We start from the raw sequence: 22361 nt of genomic DNA on the forward strand, positions 1-22361 counted from the left end.
AGCAATGGTCAAAGAGGTACCATTATATATGCACAAATCTCTCTGGAAAGCTTACATTGATGTCAACATTATGTGTGTACTTTCCATTGTGCCTCATGTTAATGAAGTTGTTTGATGTACAGCTGTCTCCTACGATTGCGCACTCTTGTGCAACTCTTTCTCGAAATGGAAATGCACGGTGAGAACGACCCATTATTTGGCAATAACCAAGTCTAGTATTAATTAACTAACAATTAAAAACTTCAGAATTATTTGTCTGTACATGTTGGAGCCCCACGTTCCAGCGGGCTAACAACAAGGCATCTTGAGTGACGGGTGTAAACAGGATACAGTTGTTAGTTGAATGCAGATGCCTCTTTGATTTATTGGCAGAGGTTGCAAGGCCTTTATCTTAAATCATGTTGCTGAATAGTAATTCATTTTTATTTTATTTTGGTCTGGGATGTAAATACCCCACCCATGGAGACAGGATCTTATCATTGTGATCTTTAATCCCTTAGAAATGAGAAACCTCCGTAGGGCCCCAGTTTCCTGGGAATCTTCTGGACATTTGCCAAATTAAACTATGTCAATACATATTTGTCTGTAACATTGCACGAGGTTGCTATTCAATTTTACCAGACCCGTTCAAAGCATTTATTTCTGACCCTTGCTTTCACCTTGTTCTCATTGAGTCTTGAAACAGTGCTAGCAATAAAAGCATATTTGTGCAGAATAGAGACAGCATTTATCCATTGTCCTGTTAGCTACGCAGTGGCAGTTCACAGGAGTTCATGCATAACATGCAAAACCTTTGCTCTTTGTCATTCCTTCACAAGAAAATGACTTTGTAGTTGCCTGAAAATAGGTTGCATAGTGGGATCTGAAAAAGCCACCATTTCCATTACCGTATAATCTGGCACAATGTGGTTCCTCTGACACATGTAATAACACAAACACAGTTTGCCCATGTTGATTTCATTCACATCCTGAGACATTCTAGGACAGAACAGCGAAAACGATGGCAGACTCACCATCTTTATTTATGATGCAAAACCTGCTGAGGTTGTTCTTTATTAATTAAATAATTATTTATTAATGCACCACATCTCCGATCTTATTCTATGCTGATTTTAAAAATCTACACCACTAACCAACTTCGCTTTTTTATTTGTATTATTTTTTTCCCCACAACATTGCCATACAGTATGTAAGCTGACTTTTTTTTTATATAAAGGAAAATGAAAGATTTAGCATTTTTAGTAAATATGTCATTTAATTGATGCTTTAAGAGTGTCCAGGATGTGTCACAACTAGTGTGACAAACAATTTGAGTGTTGAGGTAAAAGGATACAGGTGGAGGGACAAGAGAAGGGGAGGCTGAGATGAATCCAGGCAATCAAATCTGCCTTCAGCCAGTCAGCTGTGTGCGCCTTCATGTCACCTGCCTGTTGGTGTCTTCGTGTGTAGTTTTATACTTCAATCACTAGAAGGGAGGGCAGAGAGCACACATCTCCTCTGGTCAATAAAGTCTAATTCGCCACAGGTAGCAACCAGCCACAAATGCGATTTCCCTTCGGCTCACCTGTGCTGAAGCCTCTAATCCACACTGTGGGGCCTGTGGTGATAGTCGAAATGTGGAAAGGGGGGGGGGGGCATTTGGGGTTGCTGCTATCAGCCAGACCCATTAGGAGGTGATAGATATGAAGGTGTTACTGTCTGGAGCCTGACTACCTCTCCTCTAACTGTCTTCTCATTGTCCAACTCAGCCCCGTTGTCTCTGAATGTTACCGTCTTCATCCTCTATTTGTGTCTCTATTTTCAACCCCTCCCAACCTCTTATCTTTCTCTTTTTTCCCTGTCTCCTGCCTCTGACTCCCTCCTCGCTTTGATTCTGTCTCATCAGTGTTTTCACCGGTTGTACGACCGAGAGCGACCGTGCTCAGCTCATGCAGCGTAACAGCACCTCTTCACATTTTCTGCATGCTCTACAGGCAGCCTAATGGACGAAATCAAAGTACTCAAATGTGCTTAGATTCAGTATGTGCATTGCATTCCAATCAGAGCGGCTTTCACTGATGTAGCTTGTTCTTTTAAATTTGCCAAACAAATACTATTTTCGATGGGGGGGGCTATGCTTTCTTTTTGTACTTGGTGATGTGGATCAGATTTATATGAAATCATGTTCATCAACATTTTATTCGTGAAACTCTCTGAATGTAATCATAGCACGACTCTATCATAGCAAAATGTCTTCATGTATTTTCCTTTGTGTCATGTTAAATGTAAAGAGTGCACTATTTTTTCCTTTCCCCAGTCTGAAATATATACAGTATATATATTTTTTTGCCTGGGGCATTGCATGAGTAACTGCACACCTGCTTCATCTGAGTATGACTTGGAGCAAGTAACAACTGTAAAACAAATGTTCAGGCGCCATGGCCACATGTACACATTCAGTGTTGTTCTTGTGAAACTTAATCAGCCATGCCACAAAATCTCCAAGGCAAGAATGATTGCCAGGCATGAGGATGTTGCTGTAATTATTGTCTTGTTCACTGCAGACTGAGTGCCGTGGATAAGCCATAGTCAACGGGAAGGCAAATACGCCTAGTGCACAAAGCACTTTGAAGCAATTTACACAACAGGATACTTGGATGTATAAGCAGTACAGTGTTGAACATATTGAAAAAAACATTTGAATATTGCTTACAGTTGAGCAGTCGTTAGTATTTATTGGTTCAGAGGGTCACCTGCCTATCAGAAGGTCAATGCTGGAATATATTGAGTGAAATACTTCATAAACATGTACCAGAGATTTCACACTGAGTTGACTTTTCACTGCAACTGCATTTAAAATAGTCAAGTTGCAATAAATTCACTTTATTTGCCCAATATCTCTAATCAAATCTTTATTACAGACACGATGGTCTAATGATTTCTGTTTTTGTTTTTTTATTAGCACTGAATCATGTTTTCATTGTACCTGATAAATTTATGTCCCATTATATAATACTGCTCCAGCTGAACAAAATACCTCTGTCTCTTTACAGCACCACCCCTGTTTGAAGTTACGGTGTCCCCTCAGTCTCAGAAAACTACAGCCACCACCACCACAACAACAACCAGCCGCAAGGGTGTGGCAAACACAACCACTACAATAGGACCCAAGGAGGGCAGTAGGGGCGCGCCCAAGCCGCCTCCTGTGGTTCCACAGACTACTTCCCCTCCGTCCCTTGAGTCCTTCCCATTACCTGAGCGCTTCTGCAAGGCCACAGAGGAAAGAGACATAACGTGGCCACAGACCCCCAGGGGCATGGTTGTTGAGCGGCCTTGTCCGAAGGGAACACGAGGTAAACAGGGCTTCTTCTCACCTCAGGGCCGTTTGCTCGCTGTGTTCAGTATGACCCGAGGCATCCCAAGATAGCATCCCTAAATTTGTTAAATTCACCTGACGCTTACAGATACCTTTTTTTTTAATCTGTTCTTTTTAACACAAAACTAAATTAATATGTTCAGGGAATCATCAAAAACAGACGGATTAGAATGCCGTTTAGCATTGTCATTCCAGGACTAAACGTAATTTAGCATGGCCGTCTTGCAGGAGTGGGCTCAGCTGTTTCTCCTGCAGCTTGCACAAAGACATGCGTCCCTCATTTGATTGTGTGAGATTATGTTAGCGCTTGGAGTTTGTCAGACACAGGGCTAATTGGGGGGGGGAGGGGATGTTGCCACTGTGTGGCAAAAACAGGAGCAAGCTATTAAAAATATTGACAGGATATTATTGCATAGAAAACAGAATTGAACCATTTTGGAAATTACTGGATTTAATTATAGCAGTGTAATTTCTCCATTGATATTTTTCTAAAGGACCTAACAAGACCAGCAGGGTCACACAAAAACACCAGGGATTGTATTTCTCTGCACGCACAACAAAGACTTCTCTGTATTTGTGTTTGTATCAAAGGCATAGATTTGCATGTTTGTAAATGTGTTGTTCCTCTTATCCCCTGTGTGTATCTTTTTATTTTTTATTTTTTTTTATTTACCTGTTAAAGGCCTTCAGGACAAACTGAATCTGATTTGAATTGTGTGAAACAGACTTCTCTGTTCTTGTTTTCCCTGCCAGGCACGGCTTCTTACCTATGTGTCCTTTCCAATGGGACCTGGCACCCAAAGGGCCCAGATCTCAGCAACTGTACCTCCCACTGGGTCAACCAAGTGGCCCAAAAGGTTTGTACAACCACTGCCTTACTAAACGGGATAGACAGAATGATGTTAACACATATTTTCGAAAGGATCTCTACACCTTTACTTACATTTGTTCACTACAATTTCATCATATTTATATAGATTGGAACAGAGCTGCCTGTGATTCATTTTAAATAAACATTTTTTAAATTTTATTATTACATATAAAAGAGTTTTGGGAATGAGATGTGTGTTTAATTAAAGTAAAAAGGTGGAAACTATAAAGGCATCTATGTAAAGAAAAATTAGGAATATTGATGATCACCAAATCCATAGAGGATAAATGTTGCATTTGGCTCCAATTTAAAGCACTTTAAATGAAATGGTATTATATATGCATCGACAGTTACTGCAAGCTCTTTGATTTTTACTTAATCAGTGAACAGAAACTGCCACTATGGTAACATTAAAAGTCATTTTCACAACTGGCATTTCAAAGACAGATTTTTAGATGTGATTTGATATTAGAAACATGGCCGTAAAGACACCTTCAAGTCTGTTTTTACGCATTTTAATGAACTTTATTCACACCTCCTCAAACAGATTCGCAGCGGTGAAAATGCAGCTAACTTGGCCAACGAGTTAGCCAAGCACACCAAAGGCCCCATCTTTGCAGGAGACGTCAGCTCCTCTGTGCGCCTAATGGAGCAGCTGGTGGACATTCTGGATGCTCAGCTGCAGGAGCTCAGACCCAGCGAGAAGGATTCTGCTGGAAGGAGCTTCAACAAGGTAAGCAGATCCGCCAGAAAACTGCCTACCTTTCATCTCTTGAAAACAGAGATAATTTCTCTCCAATTCTCTGTGCATTGCTCTCCTTGGAGAATTTGTGGCATGACAAATGCAGAGGAGTATACAGGGTTCCCAAAAATAACATTCAGGATTAACTACAGTTGTTTGACTGAAACAGACAAAACCAAAATTAAAAAAAAGCAGTTTGGATATTTTAGACTGACATAGATTAACGTAATACTGGCTATAATGTGACACTAATATAATGTGTCCGGAGGTTTTAGAGGACATTGCATGACCAAATGTTAAAGACCATTTACTCTCGATTGAGCAGTCTAGCTGCACTTGCGGTGCATCAGGTGAAGGAAATGGCTGTATAACATATAGAATTTGTCTATTGTCTCAACGTATGCAAATTATGTCTATTTTCTTGTCTGCTCTTTTTCTTTTTTAATAAAAAAAAAAAAGCTTCAAAAACGAGAAAGGACATGCAGAGCATACATGAAGGTACTGGGGTGATGCTTTTGCTCTCTCTGCTTGCTCTCATCCCCTCCTCTGTTCCCGTGTTACTGTATTTGCCCTGCCCAAGTTCAGCAGCATGCACCCTATGTCCTGTTGTTTTCTCCCTCCTCCCTGTGATCCCTGCCTTCATGAGTAACTTCCTCACACACAGAGACCATCGGACCCATCGGAGACAAAAACTCATCTGCAGCCGCTGGGTTTGCTGGACTGCTTTATGTGGATGTGCCTGTGTTATTTTTCTCCTCTGTGCATTAGCAACAATTTTCTATTTGGATTGTTACTGTTTTTTTTACATTTGTTTTTAAATGTGTTTTTTAATTGTCAGCTCAAGATTGCACGTCTCTAAACACCACGACTCAAACAAAAATCCAGCTCTTTACACTAATCTCATCTATTTGCTGAAGGATTTATGACTTTATTACAATTTCCACTTTACTGGTAATGTGAGAGACACTTATCACATGGATTGCTCCTGAATATTGTAAAGAACAATGTTCACTTATGATTTATTCAAATCCTTTTAGTTTGCAAGGATCAATCCCTGACCTTTCACCAAGATATGTAAAAAATTTGTTGCACAAGGACATAAAAGTAATTTGTTTCATAAATTAAAGGTGACTTAGCTGTATCTGGCAAATATGGTTAGCCAGATCAAACCGGTTCTCTCCCCCTTCTCCTCAAATGTGATCAGGTTGGATTTGCACCGCGAAGTATTTTGGACATGTACTATATCCGTTGACCATTAGGGAGATCGGTGTCCTCCACTTGCCACCAAAGTCACCCCCTGTATTGCAGATAGCTCCCTTAGGAGGGTATTAAAATGGATCAAGCTTATTGGCTAGTCAATGGGCCATGATCTCATGAAAAAGAAAAGAGCAAAGGTAAAGAATACACATCATTTTATTTATATATTTTTGTAACGTTTTGATCTGAAGTCAGAAGAAGTGACAGGGTTAGACATTTGTCAACGTAAATGGGAGCATTTATTTCACTAATGACAGCATCAGAGGATCTTGGATAAAGATTGCAGTATTGGCAGTATCGGAGATCTGCCATACTTGATGCGGCGTCACCGTAGCCACGCCCTTACCTTTCCCGCCAGCCGTCACCAGCATTGATTACCCGATTAGACGCATTGATTCAATTGTTTGCTGAAGAAAACCCGCACCATCTGTACTGTCTGTAGCGACTTCTACAAGTGGCAGAAAGTTAACATAATTTGTCATGTTTTGCCTTGCACATGCACGGATTGTCCTTTTTAGCGCTTTTTGAAGGTGAAGGGTCAAAAGTGAAAGAAAAGCAACGATTCTACGTGCCAAACACTGACATTTGTGATTAGCCAATTCAAATTAAGGACACAGCTTGGTTCTTTGACTTTCATCAGGCCGTCTCTTAGCATCCTCCTACTGGACAGACCTGATAGACTCAATACACTGTGACCCTGTTGGAATGTCCTTGAAAAAGAAACTGAATCTGCTCCATCTTTACTCCCACTGCAGTTCCTCTGCAGAGATTAATGCAACTGAGGAAATCAAATTGTCATACATTCATTCTAATACCCACGGATGTGTTGCTCCAATTCATCCCTTACATTTCCATGTCTGCATGTCACGCCTATTTTCTTACTAGAAAAGCCATTTTGTTTTAACTTGCTCACGTGTTTTGTGTATATATTTGTTTGTTTGTCTGATTGAATGCAGGCTATTGTGGATACGGTAGATAACCTTCTGCGACCAGAGGCCTTGAAGTCCTGGCAGGACATGAACAGCACGGAACAGACACACGCAGCCACCATGTTACTAGATACCTTGGAGGAGGGGGCCTTTGTGCTCGCAGACAACCTCATGGAACCAGCCATTGTCAAAGTTCCTGCAGACAATATAAGTAAGCAAAACTAGATTTTGTGGTAAGGACATGACAAGTGCTCTGGATTGATGTGCGCTCAGTTAATTTGATTACTTCCAGCTCATTGAGAGAGTAACTCTAGTGACAGGAAAACAAAACCACCACATAAAAATAAAAGACTCTGTTTTCATAATAAGCGTTTAAACCTCGAGGGAAGAGGAAAAAATAGTGCATATTAGGTTTAACGAGTCGCTTACTGACAAAATGATGAATATCAGACAATTAAGTAGACTGGATTCTTTGATTGCGTACACTTAGTTTATAAATGTACTTGTCTAGACCTTGTAACTCTATACATTAATGCGAACATTAGCCTGCTGTTGAGTCAGAACAAGCCCATTGTTTATCCACAGCCGCCTCCTCGCTTTCTTCGGCGTTTAGGCCTTATAAGGAAGGCTTCTCCTTTGTTTGCAGTGCTGGTTTATTGCTATTAGTGAGAACCTCACTCAGCTGTAATGATAATGTTGTCACCAACATTTTTATTCTGTAACAGAGAATTTGTGTTTCAGTTGCTGTGTCTGTGCCAACATTTCAGTTTTTGTAGTAATATCAGGAACAAAGCATGAGTGTTTGCCACTGACCTGACAAATAGTCTTCCCTGCTCCTTTAATCTTTCTCTTCTAACCTGTCCCCTGCTTCCCCTGTTCCCGGCAGTCCTGGATGTGTATGTGCTCAGCACGGATGGCCAGGTCCAGGATTTTAAATTTCCACAATCCAGCGAGGGTGGCATCTCAATCCAGCTGTCAGCCAACACCGTCAAGCTCAACAGCAGAAATGGTGAGCTTGTTTTAAACACACTCAGAGCAAAGGCAGAAACTAGGTCAAGACGGTTCTTCTTGCTCTAGCAGCAAAGGGATGCTGATTCTGATGTGTGAAGCTGGGGATTGTGAGTATGTGTTTGACATTTGCTCCCAGTCTTGTTTCTGTGAAAAGGTCTGCATTCGTGTCAGAGCTGGACAAAAGCGTTTGTCTCAGAAACCCCAAACTTGTGATTTTGGTTGAAGAATCACAAGTTAAACATTGAACTCATTATTGCAGTTCCTTTTAATTCTATATTAAAATAATTACATTATACCGGTAATATCGGTCTTATGTAATTGTTTTAGTCCTCGTTTGCTTTTCACACATTGTCCGAATTCATCTAGAGGCTTAATTCTTCACATTTCCTGATGCCTGTTCATACCTTTTGCTCTGCAGGAGTCGCCAAGCTGGTTTTTGTTCTCTACAAAAACCTGAGCCAGTTCCTCAGCGCAGAAAATGCCACCATCAAGATGGCCAACGAGGCTTACGGCCGCAACTCGTCTGTGGCTGTCAACTCCGACATCATTGCCGCCTCAATCAACAAGGAGTCCAGCCGTGTATTCATTAATGACCCAGTGATTTTCACCCTGAAGCACATTAATGTGAGTCTCCCTGCTGGAGTGAGTTGAGAAGTCATATTAAAAACACCAGGAGGGAACATCCAGAGTAGACGGAGATCTGCAATTTGAATTGTAAATGTCTAGCTAGGTCAGTCTGCAGTTTATTTAAGTCATTGAACATCAAATTAAAGGAGTCTTTAGAACCTAAGTGAATTCTTAATGAAAACTAATTCTTTAATCAACATCGGGATATAAATGATACCCATTTTCTTTTATAGTGGGGGAAATTAACTTCTAGATTAGGCATACAATCTAGGATGAAATTACTGGAGCACCAATTATCTTTAGTCTTTTAAAGTTGTCACTAGAGTTCCCAGAGGGCCGCGGTGACTCCATTCTTTATCGGAGAAAATTGTGCAGTTCCAAAGACATGCCGTCAAACAATTATGCCTCTCTGTTATTAATGCCTCGTATACCCAACTATGCTTCAGTTGATTTGGCGAGCATGTGCCAAATGAGATACAACATATGAATTGCTTCATAAGTGCTGTAAAGTGAAAAATCCTCATCCACGTCAGTGTGGAAAAATACTTTGTATGAGTGTGGGGGGACTGGGGTAAATGCCCTCTGTGTTCTACATGTGCTTCAATTTCAGGCAGTCAATTATTTTGACACTTAACCATATCTCTTGTTATCTGTAGATGGAGCACTACTTCAACTCCAATTGCTCCTTCTGGAATTACTCGGAGAGGAGCATGATGGGCTACTGGTCCACGCAAGGCTGCAAACTACTGGAATCCAATAAAACACACACAACTTGCTCGTGCAACCATCTCACCAACTTTGCCATCCTCATGGCGCACCGTGAAATCTCAGTATGTCCATTTTATATGAAAAGGACATGTCATCTTCTGCCTTTTCAAAGACACATTTCTCTCGTCTCACTCCCCCCAGGGTAATGACATAGGGCACGAGCTGCTTCTGACCGTCATTACTCGAGTTGGGATCGTGGTGTCCCTTGTCTGCCTCGCCATCAGCATCTTCACATTCTGCTTCTTCCGGGGCCTGCAGAGCGATCGCAATACCATCCACAAAAATTTGTGCATCAACCTCTTCATTGCCGAGTTAATATTCCTAATTGGAATCGATATGACGGAACCCTCTGTAAGTTGGAGCGATTGTAAGCTATTGATTTTGGTTTTGATTCGTTCCAGTCCACTTTATTGCTCCTCGATCCCAGAACAAAACGACCCTTTCAGAGTGAAACAGACGAGACTTTAAGCATTTTTTCTTTCTAACCTTCTCTCTTTCACTGACATGACACGAGTTGGACAGCACCATTAATATAGATCACTAAGGGGCCATGCCTTCCTCTTGACAGGTATTTTTTTCCCCCTCCATCTCTTAAGGTGGTTGTCATGGGATACCCATACATTTTTTCATCTACATTTTCCTTCAAATCTCCTGAAGCACAAAACTATTTTATCCACACACAATTGTGAAGCAAACCAGCAGAGCCCTAGAAATCTTAAATCTCTAGTCTTAAAAACTATGATCACTATTTGTGTATTTCATATTTAACCAAAATGCAAACCAGTTCAGAGTTAGATCCTTATTAGTGAATATTAATTTAAGTGTGATTAAGTGAGCAACAGCAGTAAATGGTATACCTTTTCACAGCACTGGCACCACTTGCCATTTTAAAATAATGTTGTACCTCTAGTTAACCTCAAAGCTCCCTAATTTAAGGACGAATGATTGCATTGTTTATTCTTGTTTTTAATTCAACAATCTTTATTCATCCATTTCATAGATCGGATGTGCCATCATCGCTGGGATCCTCCACTTCTTTTTCCTGGCTTCGTTCTCCTGGATGTGTCTCGAAGGGGTCCAGCTGTACCTTATGCTCGTGGAAGTGTTTGAGAGCGAATACTCACGGAAGAAGTATTATTACGTGTCTGGTTACCTTTTCCCAGCCATCGTTGTCGGCGTCTCTGCAGCTATCGACTGTAAGAGCTACGGGACTGAGAAGGCGTAAGTGCAGCTTTTTCAATGTTGTTCGAAATGCTGAGCAGGCGCACTGGATTCTATACTGTGTGGGATTACCTACCATCTCTGAACGTGTCATCTTTTGAATACCAATTAGCGTGTCTGTTATCACCTTATATGTTTATTTTGAGATTCCACTGAAAACACTGAACTACCTTTGCTAGCGATGGTCAGCCGTTCAATTGTTTATGTCATTTGAAATTGGCTGACGGGCTCTGTGTTTTCTGGGGGCTGCAGCTGCATTAAAACCTTTCTGCTTAAAGACCCTCCTGTGACCTCTTGTTTGTAAATGCTCTCTTAAAGAGGATAGCACTGTGCACAAAAAGCCTTTCACATAGATTAATTGCCATATCTCAACTTAGTCTCAGCTATCAAGATGGGCTTCTCAGGGTCGTCGCTCAGTTTTCCTCAAGTATGATGATGTTCAACCTGTGAATAAAGCATAAAGCTAACATCTTTCAATGTAATTACTAATTGCAAATTTCACCAAGCAACAAAAATCTAGCTGCAGGAGCATTAAAAAAAGCTTTGGTAAAATAATCTGTAACGTGTTCTCCCCCAGAGCTGAAAGCAGTGTTTCTTCTCCCTAGGTGCTGGCTAAGTGTGGACAATCATTTCATATGGAGTTTTATAGGACCTGTCACCTTTATCATTATGGTAAGCGGTCTTATTTTTCTTCGAATACTCAGAATGAGAGATTAAGGATTGGACCGAGGGGTTGAGATGAAGGACAGAGATAGAGGAAATCAGATGGTTCAGCTGAAGAATAAATCAGACAGAGTTTTGCTCCTCAGTTTCCCCGGTGGTGACGGGTACATTTTTTGCCAAAGACAGATTTTCCAGGCATCAAATCTCCCCGCCTCTCACCACCTGACAGAGATTAGGATTTGATGGTTTACTGTAACCTCTCATTTACACAACGAACATGAAATCTCATGGATTAATAAATGGCCTTGAGGTGTCCTGCTTTTTTGCTTCTCCTGCATCAGCATCATTTCGCTTGTTTGTGTGTGTGTGAGTGCGTGCCTTAAGTAAATACCATATGTAGGCGAGAAGTAGAAAAGCAAAGGCACCTCTCTGTTTAGTCAGGGTGAAGGACATATAGCATATGATGATGGCATATGTCCCTTTGAGACATGCAATTATTTACTGGTCATGACATTATTATCTCCCGCTCCATCAGAGAGGCTCAGACGAATGAGACATCCGGGAGTCTTGCCCCTTCCCCCACGCACGCACGCACACACACACACACACACACACACACACAGAATAGCAGGTGGTATTCTTCAGATATTTCCTGTCGGATCACCACACCATATATTGCTTTGCCCTACTGCACACCAAGGGATAGGGAAGCTATGCAAACTTCTCTTACTGCCGCACAGGGAGGACGAGTGGTATTTGTTCAGCGATAGATTCATTATCCAGCGCTTTATATCTGTAAATGCAGCGACCTCTGTTGAACATCAACCGACACAAACAACATATTGGAGAGAAGGGGCACTCGTGTCAAATACCAGTGAGTCTCTGCGCACCATGGGCAGCCGGCGAGGAGCTTTTCAAAGTGAAGATGTTGTACAGCTTTGTCTGCGTAATGGAATAAACTAGACAATGCTTGGCGAGGGCCCCACACACGCACGCACACACACACACACACGCACACCAGTGTCACTACTAATTGTTGAGTGCAACACACACACGTTGATGTTGCTGGACTCAGATCAGGTCATGCAAAAATTAAGAAATGCCTGCTATTTCCCTCAACGTGACAAGCATCTGGGGTCTCTTTTACCAAGAGATATTTATGGCAAGAATTTCCACACTTATGGATTCAGATATTTTTAAATCATTAAAAGTTATCCTGAATGGAAAACAAATGTTAGCAAAACTTCCAAGATCCATACTTACATAAAATGTCATCAAAATATGTTAAACATTTCAGACTATTTTGCCAACAAACAAGCAAATGACCTAAAGACAAATGGGCAGTGCAGCTTTTAAAAAATGGAAGCAGAAGTGTGTGGGAGGCCTGATGAGCATCTGTGTTGGATGTAATCGTCTTTCTTATGCAAAACAACGGAAGTAGGTGAAATCTGTTTCTCTTGTTTTTAGGATGAGTGAGCTTATAGTTGAGTTAAAGTTTACATTATATTCAAATAAACAAAGGGATGTCTGTATCTCAGGCTCTGATGATGGTTTCCTTTCCCTAAACTGAGACTTTATTGTTTCCGATTGTACGTAGCTTCTTCTATGATTTGCATAAGGAAAATGTTCTGTGGTGAAAATGAAGATCATCATCCCCTATGGGTGATGACCGGAGAGGAAGAATCATGACCCTGTGAGGAGCTAATGTATTGTAGCACAGCTTATATGTGGCAGGAATGAAGTTTCTCAACGCTGTGTTCAGGCACCGCAAAACTGCTCCTCTGATTCTGTGCAACAATTGACTCAGAAAGACAGGGTACTGTGGAAAGGGGCATCTCAGGGGAGCATGCTGGAGCAAGGTTTGTATACACCATCCGTGACCCTGGTTTCTCTACAAATTGGCTTTGTCCTTGTCAATGAATGAGAGAGAAAAGAGAAGAAAAGGCTCACGAGCAAGACAAAACGAGAGAAAACAGTGCTCCTTTGGCTCATGTATCTCCGCTCGCAGTGCAAGCAATGCTTGTGCCAAGTAACATTGGTTTTGACCCAGGGTGATACTTTTTTTTTCTCTCTCTCAGTTGTTTGCTTTACCTCCTCTCGCATTAGTTTTTTAAGGCCCTAAATTGTCACTGGAAACAAAGCTAGTGGCATTTGCATCCTTGTTCTTAGGCAGAGGCTGCCATGTCTCGGGGCACAGGGGGGCATTAGCTCAATGAAAAGGGAACATGGAAGTAATGAGTGGTGGTGGGGAAACATTAGTATGCTTGAGATAGCTTCAACATGAGGCCTCTTGGATCATGACACATTGCAAGCAGTTTTTATCATCTGGACAGCTCCATCTGCACCTTTAATATTTTATTCCCGGCAGTTCATGTAGAGTTCAGTGTGTACACACACACCCCACTTCAGAAAAAAAAAGCTTTCTCCTCGGTCCCAGTGCGGCAAGGTGCTTCTGCTTGGCTTGCTGTGATGATTCAGAGACGGAGAGACAGAATGAAGTATAGAGATGTGGCAGCTCAGCTCGGGAAAGGATGGGGGGTGGGGTGGGGGGGAATCCCCCCAGGACGCACTGCAAAAGCATGTTGCAGGGGCGACCGTCTCCCTCTGTGTCTCATTGGATCCATGTCCGCACTGAAAGCTGTCTGAAAGGGGTTTTCAAGAATAATAAATAAATAAAAAACCTCCTGCACCGCCACCCACCACCCCCAACTCCTACATCTGACTCATGCAGGCAGCTAATAGAAATAATGGCTTGTAGCTGTGAAACAAAATATAGTTTCGGTGCCATCACTGACATAAAAGAATGTTCACGATCCAGTTGTTATTTTTTTTCCCCTCCAGTCACCCTTCTCTTTTATTGTGTGGGTTATTGTGAGCGGCACCGTGGGTTGATTGCATGTGGAGGAGTGATTTATTGATCAGACGCAATCTTTTGACAGCGGCGTACAATAGAACACACAGATTTTCTATTCAAGAGTTGAATGGCCACAGTCCAGCTCGAAAAGGTCATTCATCCGCTTCGTACTGGAAATCACTTTATTTGTCCTTTGCTGTGGCATTCTAAAGGCAACCTGCAAATACTGAAACACTTTGTTTTAATGTTTGCTGTAGATGCATATTTAGGTCTTTTTGTTATTCATATGCCGGTAACACATCCTATGCATCCACTTTTCAGTTTGTTTTTCATTGATGTTTCTTGACTCGCAGCGCAGTTCACAGTTATGTGAGTCCATGCTCATGCTGTGTCAAAGACTGCTTTAGCCCCAGAATAAATGTATTTGAAGCAAAATGATTTGGGGCATCGCCTCACTGCCCCATCCAGCCTTTGTGTTTCTAAATCAATGTATTGATTTTTAAGGTACCTTGGAAACATGACACATAGCAGTTTTGTCTCAATGTGATATACACCACTGGCTCCCATTCAATGTAATACAAGTACACACCATCTCCCTCTCAATCCCTCCCTTCATCTGCCTGCACAGAAAAATCAAACGAAATACACTGCGTTCCTTCAAGCATTTGAGGCTGGTTGTACCTTATAATATTTCAACAACTGCATAAAATGCTATGCAGTTGTTTTGTCAAGAAGGTCTCTTATTTCTCTTTCTACCTTTTATTCCCTTCTGACTTTGTCAGACTGCTGCTGTGTGGATGTTTTTTTTCCACAGTAATGGATATTAATGTATTTCCATCCTCTTATTGATATAGAATGACACTAAATTTGGCGCCAGTCGGCCCCGCCTGAGCCTGTGGAACGATAGATGTTTATTGGATTAGTCTTTGGACATGTAGGGAACTGAAGGCGCTCCTCTTTTAATACTAGACAAATTAACAGTTTTTGTTTTCTTTTTTTTCAGTCTGCTGTATCTTGAGTCATTCATTTTCATGTATTAACACTCCCATTACTCTGTTTTGACAGCTCAATCTCATCTTCCTGGTCATCACAATGTACAAAATGGTGAAGCACTCCACCACCCTGAAACCAGACTCTAGCCGACTGGAGAATATTAAGTAAGTAAAGGGGCATGTGCTGAAGCTGCATTCTCCTGCTTATCAGCAATATAACACTGATGCGGTTCTCCCACTACCCCAGGAAAAATAAATGTCTGTTTTATCTTGAGGTCATGTTTTTATTTTTAACTTAATCTTTCATGGGAAATGTTAAACTCCTGCACCTCCATGCCTGATTTCAGTGCCGGACAAGAAACTGAAATTCTAACATGAGGATTTATTTTCTTTTTCCTGCCAGTTTTTGAAATTATTCAGATCACAGAGGACGTCTTCATTATGGTGACTTTTTCAATGAAACTCTTGGCACGACTTTCCTGTCATGATGATGAGACAGACTTTATCATCTTTTCATCCACGGTTGTTTCATTCCAAGCCACTGGCCGCAGAGTTACTCTGGCATGAGTCAGATCACTCTAAGGCCGCGACTTTACTGCGTACCGTTGGCTCGGCTAAGGCGGGGCGTGCCGTAACAGCTACCATGTGTGTTTGCCGCTGGAATAAGTCAAACCATTTTTATAGATCCCAGAAAAGAAAAAAATTCCTTCTCGACACGACCGCCACCACTCGACCACCACCCCACCCCGCCATCTTCATTCGTTTCAGGCTTTTCGAGTTGCCTCGGAATTTATGACGTGTTCGTCATGGCAAACGAGAGCAATGTTTTCTGAGGCACTAATTGTTTTGTTTTTTTGCCCCCCTGCAAAAACAATATTGATGTCTGTTTTCTGCAGTCTGGATTTCTCGACCGCTGCTATTCGCGGTTATTTGGTTTTGTCGCTTACGTAGCCCCGTGTCAGTTTGCTCCATTGCATAACAACGTCTGCAGAGGAGAGGCAGTGCTGCAATTTTCATTCAGAGTTTGTTATTTTTAATTTATTCTTAATGAATGTTTGAAACATGGGAATACTGTGGTAAAACTGTAATCAGGAACGGGAAGGAGTGGCTAATTTAGACTTGTTCTGCGTGTCATCCACAACCGAATGCATGTATGGTGGCATATTAGGAGAGTGTTGTGCATATGTACCGGTACTTGGAAATTGCTTCTCTTAACATTTATCTCATTACAGCAATACATTGTATGCCGGTAACTCATTCCTTGAAGTCCTTTTACGTGTTTGTTGTGCCAAAGTTTGTTCTGGAATTAAGTTTAGCTCCTGTGTCATTGCATGTAAAAGCAAAGTTAACACACACCCTCTCCTTTCTCTCCTATCATTCTTCTTCTCTCACTGTTCTGTGATCCACACCAGTAATTATCACGTTTGCGATGGATACTATAATACAGATTTGCCTGGGTAAGCTTTCACCATACACCGGACAATTTTTACCCACACATTGCAATGGCAGATATGTTTTTTTTTTAAAAATTTATGCAGAATTATTTAATGGAAACATTTACAGCAAAATAACTCCCAGTTTTGATGCTTCATTTCATTGCTGCTTGTGATTTCCCTCTGATCAAAGATGAAGATTTCTAGCACAAATGCCAACTAACTCCTCCTCTCATGCGCACTGATCTAATTGTGTTTCTCTTTTCCTGCTTGTCATGCTCACTAGCTATGAAGATAATAAACGGTTTATCAAGTAAGGACATGTTGCGCAGAAGCCCATTCTTCAGCCTGTAGTTTATTTTATCTCCTCCTTTCTTTGTTTTGTTCTTTTTCTGTCTTACTTTCTTGGTTGTTTGTCTCATTTGACTCTCCTCGTCCCACCATATTTGTGACTGTTCACTTCTACCATGTCGACCCTCCTGAAATCCAGCATTGTTGTGTGTTTGAGTGGTGAACTGTGACCAGTGCTGGTGTCTGAAGGCTCCACAGGACCTTCACACACGAGGCAGGGGAGTCTCTTTTTTCCCTTGTACTCTTTCCACATGTAGCAGTCCTGATAACACACTCAATAGATACATATAACGTACATGATATCGTTGGGATTAACTTATTATTGGATATCCTGCGGTCTGTGAATGTGGTTTTCTGTATTTCGTAATATTAAAAGTTATTTAATATTAAATCAAGGATTTGCTTCCCTCTTCATTGTTTGATGCCAGGAACGGCATTCATGTTTGGGTTTCGTGTATACGCGTGGATAGGAGCTTTGTTAGGATGACATGGTTTACAGGTTTTTGTTTGCTATTCTTTGTTTTTTATGGTGATTTTAGATCTCGTTTGTTATCCTCTCAGATCACTGAATGCCTCTCATGCTGCATTTGTCTTTTTCTTCTGTTTTTATTTTTGCTGTCACTCAGATCCTGGGTCATGGGCGCTTTCGCTTTGCTCTGTCTGCTGGGTCTCACCTGGTCCTTCGGTCTCTTCTTCATCAATGAGGCCTCAATCGTCATGGCGTACCTCTTCACCATATTTAACACCTTCCAAGGGATGTTTATCTTCATCTTTCACTGCCTGCTCCAGAAAAAAGTAAGTTTGTTGGCAACCACAGAGCTCAAAGACAGCAATTTTTCATTCAAGGTGAAATGCTCCTGAATATAAATGGACCTCTGTAGCAGCATGAACAATTCACAGCACACCATGCACTGATATGAAGAGCAAACACTGCTTGCATCTAGATCCTGGCCATTCAACAAATATGCAAACGCTGGGTTGTTTACTCATTCAGGTACGCAAAGAATACAGCAAGTGTTTCCGGCACACGTACTGCTGTGGCGGGCTGCCGACAGAGAACTCGCATGGTTCTGCAAAGACTTCCACCACACGGACCAGCGCTCGTTACTCCTCTGGTACACAGGTAGACCAGCAGCGCCGTACAATACCTGTAAAATACGGAGCGACACATTGCTTCCTACACAGGGGCTCATCTACAGCTCATTTACATTAATTTACACCACAGTGTAAGCAATTGCTCATGAGAATCCACTTTCATCATGAGCCTATTGGCATGGCAACAGAAGACATTATTTTAGTTTCAGAGGCAGATGAAGCGACACAAACATTTTGCCACATTTTACCAGCATCTTCTGCTGTACTGCATGAATACCTTTCTTTTGTTTTGCTCCCACCAGAACTCGCTTTTATCTTTTTTCTCACTAACATCACATGCACAAGAAATAGGAAGACGCTGTTCAAAGAGCATTGCAAGCGTGATTTACTATGTGCAAACTGGAATATGCACCAAAATAACTAAAAACATTAGCTTGATCCCTTTCTTATTAAAGGATAGTATACCTTATTAAACAATACCTTAGATGTACTGGGCTTACAGAGAAACAGCCCCATGCAATATTGGTTGGGGTGGCAGGAGTGATATAGCCGGTAGTGAAATGTGCATAAAATGAATGAAAGTGAAAGGTGAGCGAGTTCGTTTCAATGATTGTCCCTTGTTCACGTGACAGAGTCGTATCAGGAGAATGTGGAATGACACCGTAAGAAAGCAATCTGAGTCCTCCTTTATCTCAGGTGACATCAACAGCACCTCCACCCTTAACCAAGGTCAGTTTGCACCTCATTTCTCTCTAATGCACACCTATGCACACATTTCATCATCCAGCTAAAAATAACTACTTAAGGTTCAAATAATTCCACTGCCACAGACAATCCTACTCCAGTAATCGTAATGAAAGACAAAGCAGTCCAGTATGAAATGGGAGAGAAAAAAGATCTAGGTCTCTATAGTCTCGTCACTCTATTCTGCTAGCGAAGGATTACAACAATCCGTCCTCAAATACTGTGCGCTGCTGTTCTGGCCAGTAACGTCACTTTCAAATTGGGTCAAAGCTTGGGGAACATTTTTATTTAAGAGCTGGCTGTCTAAAGTTCACACTCGGGCTTGAAGGAATCATGGACAAAACTTAAATAGGAGTTTAGGGTTGCAACACAGGGACACCATTTGTTCCCTGGCCCTGACCTCTGTTACTTTACAGGGGCATTTATGAGGAAGAGAGGGGGAAGAGCTCATTTATTATTTAACTTGTGCACACATATGATAAGGAGATGATGTTCAACTTTAGTTGACCTGGAGTGAAATGGCTTTACAAGAAAGCAAGAGAAAAGTGAGTTTACAAGATAGTTTCACTGCCTCTGATTCCTCCTCCTCTGTCTCCTGCCACTGCCGCTCTTTGCCCTCACATTCTCTTTTGCTGTCAATACCAACATTGCACCTACGGCTTTGAAGCACGTTTTGACCTGCTAATAAATCAGTTCCAACATAGAACAGGACTTTTTTCCTGCAGTGCTATTTCCTGAGATGTTAATGTAAAGGTTGAATATTGATCACTCTGGGGTGTCGTAGCCGAGTTACCCTGTAGGGCCGGTGCACTAAAGCAGGGCTGTTTCTCCTGGAAGCACTTCCCTGTCATTAAAAACATCCCTGGAGAGTTCCCAACATGACAGATGACATTTAACACAGCTAATAAATGGCAGTGGGAGTACCTCAGTTCTTTAAACCACATTGCAAGCTGGGAGAAAAAAAGGATCCCTGAAATCAAAGATGAGGTTTGGAAGGCAATGGCCAAATTTAAGTGTATACAAAGAGTTTAATTTCCAAAATGAAGGATTTTGGTATTTTTCTCAGGGAGATATTATGTATGCACTTGATTCTTGCAATTAAACATTTCCCAATCAGGGAAAGGCAGGGTGCTGTTTGGTTGTAAAAAAAAAAAAAAAGAATTGGCTGTAATTAATAAACAAATTGGCAATGACTTATGATAAACACTGATGACCGTATGAAATAATGAGCTCAGTTCGTTGAAAATTGGTTCATAAACTAACAGGTTATTAATGATCTAAAAAATGTGAGGAAGGCCTTCTTATGCTGCATATTTTCAACACATCCAGACGTAGCTGATTGATTGTGTCGTTCCGTGAGCCTTTCAAAGTTTCTTCTGCATCCTCAACATCAAAATGACAGAGACACATTTAAAAATATGTATACTTTGAATATAAATACTTTTTTTTTCTTTTTTCCTTATGAAACTTTGAATCACTGTCGGCTGTGCCAAGCTCATCTGATCCTCTTCTGTGTTGCGGCTCCAGGAATGTCCGGGAATTATCTACTAACAAATCCTCTTCTTCGACCACAAGGCACTAACAACCCTTATAACACCTTACTGGCTGAGACAGTCGTGTGTAACAACCCCGCAGCTCCAGTGTTTAACTCGCCAGGTGTGCTTACTTAATACTTTCAAACTACATTCAAGCTTTTCTTCTTTTCTCCTGTCTTTGTGCCCCTCTTTGTCTCTCCAGTTCAGTATACAGCAGGCCAAGTGAAAAGCACGATGTTCTGCAGTATCGCCTTTCCATCTGAATCATTGTCTCCCAAATACTTCATACAGTACATACATTAACTGTGTGTGCGTGTGTGTGTGTGTGTGTGTCTGGGTGTGTATCGCACACACACAGCATATATTACTTGCCTGCCTGTGTGTGGAATGTGGACATGCTTTCATGCAGTACACCCTTTGTAGCCCTTTTCATTCCACCCTCCTCCGCGTCGTCATGTTTCATGTGGTCTGAACGTGACATAATGATTAAGGCGAAGAGAGCGCACAAGAGCCGCCTTGAGAAAATGCACAGTGGTGCGGACCTGAAAACGAGACAGTGTGATGAAGAATTTTCTTTTTCCTCCTGAATGTGATTTGGTATTTTTGTGTATTCAGTTAGAAGCCCTCTCTTTCAAATACATAAAATAAAATTACCTCAGGTCTAGTCAATGCAACATTTGCATTACATTTCCTTTGTGCTGATGTATTTGTTTTGAATAATAATACACCACATTACATTAAAGTCACCCTGTTAAGACTGTGCTGCAATACGTGTGCTGTCCTGTTTTGAAACTGAAATGGCACCTTTTGTCATGTTTTGTGCTTCTCCCTTGTGCTTCCCTCTAGTGACCTACAGAGAGACAAGTATGGGAGTAAAACTTAACTTTGCCTATCAAATGTAAATGTTTTTCAGCATGCTTATTTAAACCGACCCAAACCTTGGCACAATCACTGATTTACTTCAGGCCATTAACACGCCCAGTGAGCAAGTGGTTCACAAAACTGTCCACTCAAATTTTACTCAAGTAATTTGAAGTAAACATCAGGATCTGACAGCTTTAAAATGTGAATGCCCGTTACTCTGCTTCTCTCTCTTGCTTAAATTGTGGTTACACCCACTAACTGGCAGAATTTATTCAGTAGGTTACTTTTATTGCTGCTTTATTTATATTATATGTGGCGGTCGGCAGTCTTGTTGACCTGCAGTATTCCCCTCATTCTTTTCCCAACATCACCTGTTTGGACACTTAATTGTTTCCATGCCAGCATAAATACATGGATGTCATGGCAGTAGCTGTTTTAATTTTCTATTTCACCTCTTTCATGACTTTCATCATTGATCTAATTTCTAATGTACTTTAAAAAAAAAAAAAAAAAACGGTACTTTCAACATGCCTCCAACAATCACAACTCCCCTTTTTGGACAAACCTTGCTGTGAAATTTCCCATTTGTCTTCATCACATTTTTTTTTTTACATCTGTTAGTCACAGCAGAGCACATTTTCTTTCCTTTATCTCCTGGCTAAATCAAGACACAAATTAATATGAATCCATTTTGCTGCTCTTTTCCATGACCTCCATGCTTTGAGAAATTCCTAACATGACTCCATCTGACCTCTGCAATGGCTGTGTTTTCTTGAGCTGTCCTGCTAGTGGCCAGAGTCTCACTGGGAACTGTCATTGATGACGGATGCCAAGCGCTAGGCCGTGGGCAAGCTCTGACCTTTGCCAGAGTTGGGTACACAAGCTACCCACGACTAGGCAGAGAGTGTACCAACAAAAAAACTAATTATTTAAATGAAAGTAGCTGTTGGCATTTTAATTCTTAAAAGCTATTTATTGCTTGTTTATTGCATTTGTTGAACCCTTGCTCTTGCTAATTTGCAGTGACGACTTTTCCTTTGCATTTTGTT

General features: G+C 41.3%; 1 protein-coding gene across 1 annotated transcript in view; it reads left to right on the forward strand.

Annotated features, from left to right (window-relative positions):
* The window catches only part of LOC137912708 (adhesion G protein-coupled receptor L2-like), a 63484-nt gene that overhangs the window by 39546 nt on the left and 1577 nt on the right, over positions 1-22361 (forward strand). Inside the window, exons 7-25 of the mRNA XM_068756841.1 lie at positions 3033-3332; positions 4109-4212; positions 4774-4959; positions 5428-5466; positions 7182-7365; positions 8041-8163; positions 8584-8789; positions 9449-9622; positions 9702-9911; positions 10561-10781; positions 11387-11453; positions 15364-15455; positions 16703-16747; positions 17010-17036; positions 17701-17869; positions 18069-18224; positions 18802-18898; positions 20441-20569; positions 21295-21312. Coding sequence (XP_068612942.1) covers positions 3033-3332; positions 4109-4212; positions 4774-4959; positions 5428-5466; positions 7182-7365; positions 8041-8163; positions 8584-8789; positions 9449-9622; positions 9702-9911; positions 10561-10781; positions 11387-11453; positions 15364-15455; positions 16703-16747; positions 17010-17036; positions 17701-17869; positions 18069-18224; positions 18802-18898; positions 20441-20569; positions 21295-21312 — 2547 coding nt within the window. The remainder of the gene's footprint in view (positions 1-3032; positions 3333-4108; positions 4213-4773; positions 4960-5427; positions 5467-7181; positions 7366-8040; positions 8164-8583; positions 8790-9448; positions 9623-9701; positions 9912-10560; positions 10782-11386; positions 11454-15363; positions 15456-16702; positions 16748-17009; positions 17037-17700; positions 17870-18068; positions 18225-18801; positions 18899-20440; positions 20570-21294; positions 21313-22361) is intronic.

Source organism: Brachionichthys hirsutus, unplaced genomic scaffold, assembly GCF_040956055.1.
Source record: "Brachionichthys hirsutus isolate HB-005 unplaced genomic scaffold, CSIRO-AGI_Bhir_v1 contig_468, whole genome shotgun sequence".
NCBI classification, from domain to species: domain Eukaryota; kingdom Metazoa; phylum Chordata; class Actinopteri; order Lophiiformes; family Brachionichthyidae; genus Brachionichthys; species Brachionichthys hirsutus.